This window comes from Haematobia irritans, chromosome 5 (assembly GCF_050003625.1).
Source record: "Haematobia irritans isolate KBUSLIRL chromosome 5, ASM5000362v1, whole genome shotgun sequence".
NCBI lineage: Eukaryota > Metazoa > Arthropoda > Insecta > Diptera > Muscidae > Haematobia > Haematobia irritans.
The window spans coordinates 98,307,668-98,319,241 of record NC_134401.1 but is presented as its reverse complement, the minus strand read 5'-3'; the positions used below and the strand labels follow the sequence as shown (position 1 = coordinate 98,319,241).

The window sequence follows — 11,574 nt, the reverse complement described above, 5'->3', positions numbered from 1 at the left end:
CCCCGCCCGACTTTAGACTTTCCTTACTTGTTTTTTACTAAAATTGTGTTCCATCCTAGCGCATTAGCCAACTTAAATTTTGAGTCTATAGATTTTGTAAAAGTCTATCAAATTCTGTACAAATCGAGTGATATTTAAATGTATGTATTTGGGACAAACCTTTATATATAGCACCCAACACATTTGACGTATGTGATATGGTATCGAAAATGTAGATCTACAAAGTGGTGCAGGGTATAATATAGTCGGCCCCGCCCGACTCTAGACTTTCCTTACTTGTTTATCTTCAAATTATTTTATTTAAGGATGTTATTGTTGGACACTAAATGCCTGTACTGTAATTATAAGAATTAATTCTTGTTGTGCAGGTTATTAAACTACACAATAAAAAAAAAATAAAATAAAGATGGGGAGAAGGCGATAAGAGCTGGGGCACATAGGGGCTTGAACTAGAGAGAACGCAAAGCAAATAGAGGCTATGTGGGCAGAGTTGGGTGAATAGGACGGAAGACACATAAGGCGATGAGCACCAATGCAACAGAGTTCTGGGCAGACTCTCATCGTACCTCTGAAGGGGCAATGGCCGTGGTCCTCATAGCGTTTGCCATCTAAATAAATGCCGTACTATTTATCCTATTAATTTTCAGTATCTGATTTTGGTTTCTTCGCTATTGTCCACCAAAAATGACATTCATATGTAGCAACAGGTCTTATAACCACAGTAACAAGCCAAGCGGTCTTTTGTATTTTCCATCCAGTTCAGTTTAGAGTCCAAGAGAACTCCCAAGAATCTTGGTGATTTCGAGAGACTTAAAATCGTCTCTTGAAATTCTGTAGCTTCGTATCCAACGATCTTTCTTCTTCTAGTGGAGAGTACCAGCTCAGTTTTTCCAGGATTCACACTCAATCCACATCCTCTGGTTCAGTTTTAGAGATACTGTCAATCAATTTAACTCCGTTTGTAACATATTTGAGGATGGATTAATTCTCTGGTTCAGTCTTAGAGATACTGTCACTCAATTAATCTCCGTTTGAAACATATTTGAGGATGGATTAACTCTCAAAGAGAAATGATGTTGGATTTGAACAAAAGCCTTGTGTTTATAGGGCTAGGTATGGCTGGGTATCTAATGTTGCCCATCCCAGTATTACTGAAGACTATATTAAATTCTACATCGTTTTATTTTTTTTTTTTTTGTTCATTCTATTAAACAATTATTATAGGTGTGTATTAACAAATGGACTATGCTTAGCAATGAAATGTGAATTTAATTTTGTTTACTTAAGAGACTTGCCATCAACAAAGAGAATTTTGCTTTGAACATAGGCAGCAGACATTTGCTCTTAGCTAATGGAATTAAATGATTAAGGTACATATGTAACATGCATACATTTCCAAAAAACAAATTTAGTTTCTTTTCTATTACTCGAATCGACACATTTCCAAGGAATTCAAAAACAAACGAAACGTACGTACTGGAAACCTCTAAAAAAACATGGTTGCAATCGATGAAAATTTTTTGGAAATACCAATTCCGGAGGAGCCTATACTAAAACCAATTGATTTGAAAAATATTGGATATTTACAAAAAATTCCAACACATTTAGAATGTCCCTCTTGTCAGACGGAATCGATGAGTGTGGTACGCCTCGAGTCAGTGACATGTTGGCAAAAGTTTCTCAAAGTCACTAATATGTGGTGAGTAGAAAGAACCCTTGGTGCAATACTAATAGAGTCAATAATTACGCAAAACCTTTTCCATTTCCATGTACATGGATAATCCAGTAAGACATCTGAGGGTCGTTATGATATTAACCATTATTGTAGTAATTGTGGTTGTTACATTGGCCGTTATGTTCCCATTGGCTGCGCTGAAAGATGTCTATCCAAACAGGCCCGCAAAAAGGCTGCTGCTGATTCCATGACATTGCGCAAGGAACCTAAAAACTATGCCAAAAATCTTCAAAAGTCACGTGAACGAGTTTTAGCCAATATGGCCAAAGAAAGATCGGAAAGGCAACAAGCAAAAGATGAAACAAAAACGGAAGGTTAAATAAAGCTAACACTTCATAGTTGCAATAGATACCCAGCAAAAAAATTTGGAAGTTCTTCTACAAGGCACAACATTTAAAGCACTTCCGATAATGTCCTCCCAAACGATGTTCATTATTTTAACTACAGAGGAAGTTCTTTTAATTCAATTTTTTATAAATCCCCTTTCTATATATTTTTAATGGGTAATTTTTTTGTTTCAACTAGGTTAATAATTAATAATGTGTTGTAAATAATTAAAATTTTGTCGAAAAAAATGCAATATCCATTCTAGAAAAATTGCGAATTTTTAAAGTCGAAACGTTTAATACAAACGTTAGAATGTATAAGAAATACAACAAAATATATATAAATTATTTATTTAGCAAAATATCACAAAATTTTTTAATTTACATCCAAAACACTGAATTTGGATCACACCCTGAGAAGTGATGCAAATTTAGTGCAATGTCTATTGAAATGGAGGACATCCGTCCTATGACAAGCTGAGAAATGGGCGAAAGACAATGGTCTTGGGGTAAATCCTGCAAAGACAGAACCAGTCATGTACTGCAAAGATCGCAAAACTCCCACGGTTAGGTCCATTTCCTTAGGGGGTATTGAAATTCCCTTTGGTTAGTGTGCAAAATACCTTGGCCGTATATTGGACAGGAAGCTGAACTTTAAGCTTAATATTGAAGAAAGGGCGAGGAAGGCAACGGTAGCTTTGTACTCGTGCAAAAAGGCAATAGGAAAAAAGTGGGGACTAAAACCAAAAATTGTGCATTGGCTATACACGGCAGTGGTTAGACCTATCATGCTATATGGTGTTGTAGTCTGGTGGCCGGCACTTCACCAGCCAACAAGTTTAGACAAAATTCAGCGTATGGCGTGTTTGTGTATCTCAGGCGCATTCAGCAAGACAGGAACAAATTCCCTTAATGTCATGCTGCATCTATTGCCTTTATACATTTTGGCCAAACAGTCAGCCGCAACAACGGCTGTGCGGTTGCGCGAGCTATCGCTGTGGTCGGAAAAAAGTTAGGTCACAATTCGGTACTCAAAATAATGTCAGATGTGCCTAACGTAGTGGATTACACTTTGGCGAGTCCACTTTTCGACAAAAAATTTGAGACTCTAATCCCCAACAGTGAGGCGTGGTGCACACAGACCCCGGCGAATAGAGAATACATAGATTTCTACACTGATCGCCCCAAATTGGATGGACAATTGCGTTGCGGAGTATATTCTAATGATCTGGAACTTCGAATAGCGAAAAGATCACCTAATCACTGTTGATTGCGTAGCACCGAAAAATAAAATAAATAAAAACACAAGGGATTTAGTTTTTCTTTTCAATGATGTTTCAATAAAACGTAATTTTATTGAATTTTTGGGAGATTATTATTTACCTTTTACAAAACAATCGTTGGACGGACGTAATCCAGAAACGAATAATAACAAAAGTTAGACGCCGCAAGACGGTAATGGCGCGACTCGTTAGAAAAATGTAACGAATTGTGCTGAAAGCACAGAGCTGCATCCAGAGCTTAGGGTACATTTCCTAACGAGGGGGAAATTGTTATTTTACAAGATTTTAAGTCCCCATCTAACGAATAAATTTTGACCTTACGAATTTGAACTTAAACATTCCGCCCGCCTTGCAACATCCAGCTATGTTGTAATTGAAATTCAGTAATTCATAGAATATTACATATGTACAATATATTGATATCAAAATAAATATAAAATGCGTTGTCAGTATCATTTTCAAATTGAGCATTTTTTTTTTTTTTTTTTTTATTAGTTCTTTTAATTTTTTTTCAAACTTCATTCTTTCTTAACTAAATGCTCGTAGAGCCGTTGACCCGGAGGGTCTGCAGTGTCTGGGTTATTGGCCAGGATGACCTACGACACATATTCATGGTTGACATTGCCCTGAAATCACCCAGCCGAATATCGTCAGCTGCGCCAAGGGGAATCCCGGACTCGAAAACATTTGAGGCTTAATAACCCTTGCGTATACGTCGGGCCCCAGGACCAACCCCACCCCGGAAGGGCGATAAAACACTGGATCGGCCAGCTGGAGACATTCAAAATGCTCTCGTATGGAGTCTGGAGCCGACGCCGATGGGGTGACCACACGGGATAAATCTGTCACCCGGGCGGAAAAAATCAATTTATTTTCCGCGTTGTGCCGGGATACGACGATCAGCGGACAAAAGGCGTTCTGCGCTGTCATTGCCGAAGTAAGCCGTAAGCTTTGGGCAAGACTACTGCATATCATACTGTACCCCGCACATGGGTCGAGGACAGCTCGGACGGGAATTCGACGACCGGACAAGACGAGTATCAACACAATAGTGGGACCAAGCGTAACAGTTGGTTGCAAAACTAACAACGGACTAAATATGGGGGTAGCATTTGTAATGCAGTACGCGGACGAATTAACGGACGGACTTGAATTTGACTTTCTCTTAGACAAATCGGACGATGGAGCGGAAGGACGTTGTTGCTGGTCGAAGGAGTGCAGAAGCGTATGGTGGCTCTCTCCGCATTCGCGACACCTTTCGCGACTATTGCAGGTCGACCGCATGTGTGACCTGCCCAGACAGTTGGAGCACACCCGATGAAGAACTACGGTGCGCAGCCTTTGCTCCAACCGCATTTTCAAGAACCTGCGGCACGACCGTAGATTATGCTTCCGCCTGCATAACACACAATTGTTCAAATGAAGCTTTGGGCTCGAGTCCGAATTTCTTTGGGCAGTCCCCGTAGGGGAAGACGAAGATTCTGCTGCCTTAGTTGCAGATACTTCAGCTGGAGCCGTATCAGCCCCCGACGGAGGGATAACTCTTTGTGCCGGTACTACCTCTTGTGAAGAGGCGACGACTGGGGTCATCCCGACGTCAGGGACCTGCTCGATTGCTGGTAACGGCTCGCGAAGAACCGGTGCAACATCATTTTCTAAAATCTCTCTTTCCTCATCGGACATCGGGACGTCATCCTCGTAGTCAGGGAGAGTCTTAACAATTTCCCTCATATTTTCCATTGTACTGCGAAAAGAAAGATGACGCTTACTATATGAACGATCGAAAACTATTCGGTCAGTATGACCAATTTTACCACCGGCCGTCTTACAACACCGTTTGCCGTTCTCACGTCAGCAACTCTAACGCGACCGTCAGATCCCGGGTGGACGTCATCCACACGACCTAACTTCCACGATGTAGGAGGCAATTGTTCATCACGAATTACTACCAAGTCCCCTACTTCGATATCACGCTGCGGAAATTTCCATTTATACCTTTTCTGTAAGCCTTTCAAATATTCATCTTTCCACCGTAAGCAGAACTGTTGCGACAGCGCCTTCATTTTCCTAAATCGATGCACCAAATGAAGTGGTGATTCCTCCTCTAACTGTTCAGGAGGCGCCAAGATCGGAGATCCTACCAAAAAATGGCCGGGCGTAAGTGCCACCAACTCTTGAGAACTTTCACTCATCGGGCACAACGGCCTAGAATTTAAACAAGCCTCAATTCTCGAAAGAACAGTCGAAAACTCTTCAAATGTATATTTGAATCCAGATGCATGTTTCCTAAAATGCGTCTTGAAGCTTTTGACAGCAGCTTCCCAGAGACCACCCATATGTGGCGCCCCGGCAGGGATAAACTGCCAGGAAAGCTGCTGAAACTGGTATGCGGAACACACCTTATCACGTCCCTCCTTAAGAACACTTCTCAATTCTTTTTCCATTTCGCGTGAAGCGCCTACAAAATTTGTACCATTATCCGAAAAAATGGTCTTGGGACAACCACGCCGAGATATAAATCTGTGAAAGGCAGCCAGAAATGTTGTCGTAGACAAGTCTGATGTGGCTTCCAAGTGTATGGCCTTCGTCGAAAAGCATACAAAAACGCAAACATAACCCTTTGTTATCTTACATGCGCGCCCTATAAATGACTTAATTTCGAAAGGCCCCGCAAAATCAACGCCAGTCGTAGTAAACGGTCTGGTAAGTACAGTTCTCTCCGGTGGGAGAGCCGCCATGATCTGCGTACAAGACTTCTTCCTATCCAACAGACACCGTTTACACCGGTTAATAGTCGATCTAATCAAAGATGTTAAACGAGGAATCCAATACTCAATCCGAATAAGACGTAGAACCAACTGGTTTCCTCCGTGAATAGATATGTCGTGAACATATTTCACCAGTAACCTAGCGAATCTACTATTATACGGCACTATAATTGGATGTCGCTCACTATACGAAAGGGTAGGACACCTACTCAAACGACCATTCAACCTCATAACCCCCTCCTCATCCAGGAATGGATTCAATGACAACAACGAACTCCTGGAACCTAACGGTTTCTTTTCCATCAAACAACCGTACTCATCTGGATAATGAGCCCTTTGAGAAAGAACAGCTAGACGTAATCTCACTGCCTTTAATTCGGTTGCCGTCAACGTCGTGTCGTGATACACATTTCGACTAGCATGTGAATAATGGGTCCTTTGATAAAACCTAAATATATACGCGATGACTCGTAGAGCCCTATCTAACGAAGAAAATCCCTCTAAAATGTCCTCATAGTTCGTAAAAAACGATGCGTGAGTCTTGACCGCCAGTACCTCAACGTCAGTCTCAAGAGGGGTCAAATCACTAATATCCCACTGAGAACTAGCTGAGCACAGCCACTCTGGTCCATGCCACCAAAGCGTTGAAACTGCCAACTCTGCAGGCGACACTCCGCGACTTCCCAAGTCGGCCGGATTGTCCTCAGAACGAACATGGTACCAATTCTGTCCCCCAGTATTCTCCTGAATCCTACATACGCGATTCGCAACGAAAGTAGACCACGTAGATGGCGTCTTTCGAAGCCAAGAGCGGACGATCGTAGAATCCGTCCAACAATAAACACGTCGAAATTCAATATCTAACTCCCTGGCTATAGACTTGTAAAGTTCTGAGGCCAAAACTGCCCCACAAAGCTCCAAACGTGGCAAAGATATAGATTTGATGGGGGCTACCTTAGTCTTACAAGATAGCAAATGGGTGAAGATTTGTCCCTGCGGCGTAACCACACGAACATATACTACCCCCGCGTATGCTTTTTCCGAGGCGTCGGAAAAAACATGTAATTCTACCTCACAGTCTGTGGAGTAATTGACCCATCGAGGAATACGAACGTGATTCACATCCTGATAGGTCTCGACAAACTTTCGCCATTGTCGCTCTGTTTGTAACGGAAGAGACTCGTCCCATCCTATCTTATCCAACCAAACCTGTTGCATAATTATCTTCGCCACTATAATAACTGGCCCCAGCCAGCCAACAGGGTCAAATAGCCTAGCTATAGCCGATAAAACCTCTCTCTTCGTAAACCGAGATTTTTGCTCAATCGGTTTCATCTCAAAATAAAACAAGTCTAACTGCGCATTCCACCTAATACCCAACGGTTTCGAACTACTGGCCTCAACAAACTCCAGTAATTTGGCGTCAACCAAATGGTCAGCCGGAAGCGATTCTAAAATGGCTAGCTCATTAGAAGCCCACTTCCTCAGTTCGAACTTTGCCGATGATAGTACTCTAATCAATTGGTCCCTAGATTCAACAGCAGTATCCACGTCATGGTATCCTGTCAAAACATCATCCACGTACATGCACCTTCGTAGAATATGTGCCGCGTGGGGATAGTCATCTTCGGAGTCATCGGCCAATTGCAATAACGTCCGTATAGCTAAATAGGGAGCACAATTCACTCCAAATGTCACGGTCTGCAGCTCATAGTCTTGTACATCTTTTTGTGGGGAGTCCCTAAAGACAATTCGCTGCAGAGAAGTATGGGCCGAATTTACCCTAATTTGGCGGTACATCTGTGTGATGTCGCAATTAAAAACGTATTTGAAAAATCTCCACCTCAAAATCAAATGAACCAATTCCAATTGTAATGTGGGTCCCACATAAAGAATGTCGTTCAGACTTTTACCATTTGAGGTCTTATGCGAAGCATTAAAGACAACTCGAAGTTTGGACGTCAATTTGTCCGGATTGATTACCGGGTGGTGTGGCAAATAACACACAGTTTGATCTGCAGGAGAAGTCGACGACACTGGTCTCATATGTTGCAAGTCCAAATATTCTTTAATCACCCCGTCATACATTAATTTTGTTTCAGGCTTTCGTAAAAGCGAAGCCTCACCACGAATAAACTGCTTCAAACAACTTGTCCGCGAATGTCCAAGCAAGACTTGTCCCTTTAATTCGGGTTTTATCGGAAGAGTCACTACGTATCTTCCATCGGAATCCCTATATGTGGTATTCTTAAAATTTTCTTCACAAAATTTATCTGCGGGAGAACAAATTGCCCGTCTTGGTAAGTCCTCTAATTCCCAAAATCGAAGAAGAGTCTTGTCAAGACCATCTTCTTCCATAAATTCAACAGTCGTTGAAAAAACCGTCACATTAGAAGTGGGAATTGAACCAGTAATGAGCCAGCCGAAGACTGTCTGTTGAGCAATCAACGAACCTAAAATACCAGACTGAACCCCCTGTAATATAATTCTGGGATACACGTCTGCCCCCAACAATAGATCAACCGGACGACTATCGAACAGATTAGGATCAGCTAAACGCAAATTTGGCAAACGTGACATATAATTCCGACTCACTTGGAAAGACGGTAAATTCCCAGAAATCCTAGGCAGGACCAACGCAGTCGCCTCTACCAAGACCGATCCATCTATGGGTGACCCTATACTCAGAGGGCAAATACCTCGAGAAGTTATCGAAACCGATTGATTCACGCCCGATATCGAAGACGTCGCACTCGTTATCGAAATCCTAAGCAACTTTTGCATTTTTTCGGTAATAAAGGAGGCTTCCGATGCTGGGTCAATAAGAGCCCGAGCTGGGTACGTCATACCCTGATGAACGATGTTCACCATAGCCGTCCCTAATAGGACCGACCTGTTCTGGGAAACATGAAATACTTGCCTGGCCGAAGTGCCAGACACGATTCCAGACGAAGTGGAAGGCTGCGGGTCAATCAAACCGCTAGAATCCGTAGGACGAGCGGCCGAAACCGTCGAAGACGTAGTCGCCACATTCGTAGAATGGGAAGAATCGCGATGAAGCAAAGTATGATGCCTTCCTTGACACTTCTCACAACTGCGAGATGTAGCACAGTTGTTAACGTCATGTCTACGAGATAGACAATTGAAACAACAGCGGTACCGTTTCACAGCAGTCAACCGATCATTCACAGAAAGATTCCTAAATTTCGGACAAACACGAAGATGATGGCTTTGTCGTGGACAAAGAACACACATCTTATCGACGGAATCTCTAGAAGAATGAGAAGTGTATTGCGAATTACGCGACCTAGATGGCGAAGATTTCGGAGCTGCATTCGTAAAATGCGTTCGCAGTTTCCTGCCATCAGTTCTCCTCGAAGCATCGATACCCTTCAAATCGCGCAGACACGTGAGTGTCTGAATCCTTTCCGTAAGAAAACGATCCATGTCCACCCAAGACGACAACGCAGACTTATCACTTATACCCTGTTCCCACAAAGTAACACTAATCTTCGGTAGACGTTGCACACACAAATATATCAAAATCGGATCCCAATCGTTCGTAGGAACGTTATTCACAGCCATCGCCGAAATACATGCATTTATACCACGCTGCAAGTTCTTCAACCCAGAACTTGTCTCGGTGTCTAAGACCGGAAGGTCAAAAAGAAGCTTCAACTGATTGCTGACTAAAATTCTCAAGTTGTCATAAGTTTCCTTTAACGTCCTCCAAGCTAACTCGAAACTTCTATCAGTGAGAGGAAATCTTCTTACAACTTCACGGGCGTCGCCACTAGTCTTTTTGAGCAAATGACACAAGCGCTCAATATCACTCAGACGGGAATTTTTTACATAAACAGCAGTAAACAAATCCCTAAATGTTGGCCAAGACTGAAAGTCACCATCGAAAACCTCAATATCGCATGGTGGTAACGCCAAACTATGGACCGCACCATGGTCAACACCTAACAAAAGAGAATTTCCCGATACATCCACATTACCAGAACGAGCAGAAATATCCGCCACATCGGCCTGCTGTATAGGAGTTGACGCCCTAGGAACGGCTTTTAGACCGTCTATTTTCCTTTCGATAGAGGAAACAATACGAATATAGGCATCATAAGTTGCCTCATACTTGCCGTCAGCAGATTCTACCTTTCCCTTATCTGAATCCTCCTGAAGATCGTCTAAACACTCCTCATACCTCTCTTTCACTTTCTCCCAGAGTGATTTCGCCTCTTCGACCTGAGCCCTTAGAGAATAAACATCTAAATTCTCCTCCTTCAAAGAGCTAACCCGTGTCCCAAACTTCACAACCGCATCAGCGGCTCTAATGAATCGCGCGAATGTATTAACTGGCATATTGAAAATAATTTAGCGTCACAAAAATTCACAAAAACTCGTAAAGTATGTGAACACGCACTTATCGACAGCGAAAACTGGCCGAAAAATCAATAAATTTGCACAAAATGCCCAAAAATGCAAAAACAAAAATTTACAAAATTTTTCTTTCAGTGTATCAAATTCTCACACTGCACCAAAATTACCACAAAATTTCTTGAAGTGTAAACAATTGTTCGTAAAACAACCACTTCAAAACTTAAAATCAAAAATTTCAAACAATTTGTAAAATATTGGACTATTTTTCTCTCAGTGTAGAAACAATTAATTTTCGTTCAGTGTACCGAATCACAAAATATTTTCCCCTTGTACAAAAAATAGGCAAATTATTCAAGTCAAATTCTAAAAATCTCAAAATTCTACTAAAATCTTCGAACTATTTCTCTCAGTGTATGAATGAATTTACGAAAATTACGCTCAGTGTACCGAAGAATACTGACTGCCGCCAATTTGTATCAAAACTTCACACACGAAAACCAGATGATCAAAAAAATTCAACAAATTATAAGAAATTATAAAAAAAAATGTCTGTAAGACCAAATGTAGGGTGCACGGACTGTAAAATACACCTCTACACTTCCACGCCAAATAATCTCCCCAAAAAAAATTAAAAATCGCAAATAATAAAAAATATAGAAATAAAAATATATACGTAATATATATGATAAAATAAAAATTATACGATCGTACCGGACCGCCTGTAGGGTGCACAGTGACCAAACCGATAATTTTTACTAATGCGCGTAACGCTAATGGGTCATACAACACGAAAACCCAAAAAACTCAATTTCAAAAATTTTTATAATTTTCCTCAAAATATTTACGACTCGCGGCCCCGTGAGGGTTAACAAATAAACCAAAGAAACACAGCTCAAAAAAAATATGTATGTATATACGTGTGTGTATCACTGATCATACGTAGGTATGTAATTCAAACGTTGACTGCAGTGACGATTGATGTTTGTTTACAATAGTAATACGACCAACAGAGCCTTTGGAGTCTGCGTGTATTTTGTTATTGTTTTATTTACTTCAAGTTAAAGGCAACGTAATTGCAAATA

At 41.4% G+C, this 11,574-nt stretch overlaps 2 protein-coding genes across 2 annotated transcripts; one reads left to right on the top strand and one right to left on the bottom strand.

Annotated features, from left to right (window-relative positions):
* The first annotated feature begins 1,408 nt into the window (after nucleotides 1-1,408).
* Nucleotides 1,409-2,340, top strand: LOC142240937 (uncharacterized). Its single transcript, XM_075312682.1, has 2 exons — nucleotides 1,409-1,699; nucleotides 1,787-2,340. The coding sequence occupies exons 1-2, from the start codon at nucleotides 1,497-1,499 to the stop codon at nucleotides 2,052-2,054; spliced, it is 471 nt and encodes a 156-aa protein (XP_075168797.1). The 5' UTR covers nucleotides 1,409-1,496; the 3' UTR covers nucleotides 2,055-2,340.
* A 2,791-nt stretch (nucleotides 2,341-5,131) lies between these two features.
* Nucleotides 5,132-10,474, bottom strand: LOC142239943 (uncharacterized). Its single transcript, XM_075311675.1, has one exon. It carries the CDS (start codon nucleotides 10,472-10,474, stop codon nucleotides 5,132-5,134), a length of 5,343 nt encoding a protein of 1,780 aa, XP_075167790.1.
* Between the last annotated feature and the right edge of the window lie 1,100 nt (nucleotides 10,475-11,574).

Bases quoted from the DNA above. Each gene is read 5' to 3' on its own strand.
- LOC142240937 (XM_075312682.1), top strand. From the start codon at position 1,497: ATGGTTGCAATCGATGAAAATTTTTTGGAAATACCAATTCCGGAGGAG. The intron at 1,700-1,786 runs GTGAGTAGAAAG...TGGATAATCCAG, and splicing joins CTCAAAGTCACTAATATGTG to TAAGACATCTGAGGGTCGTT.
- LOC142239943 (XM_075311675.1), bottom strand. From the start codon at position 10,474: ATGCCAGTTAATACATTCGCGCGATTCATTAGAGCCGCTGATGCGGTT.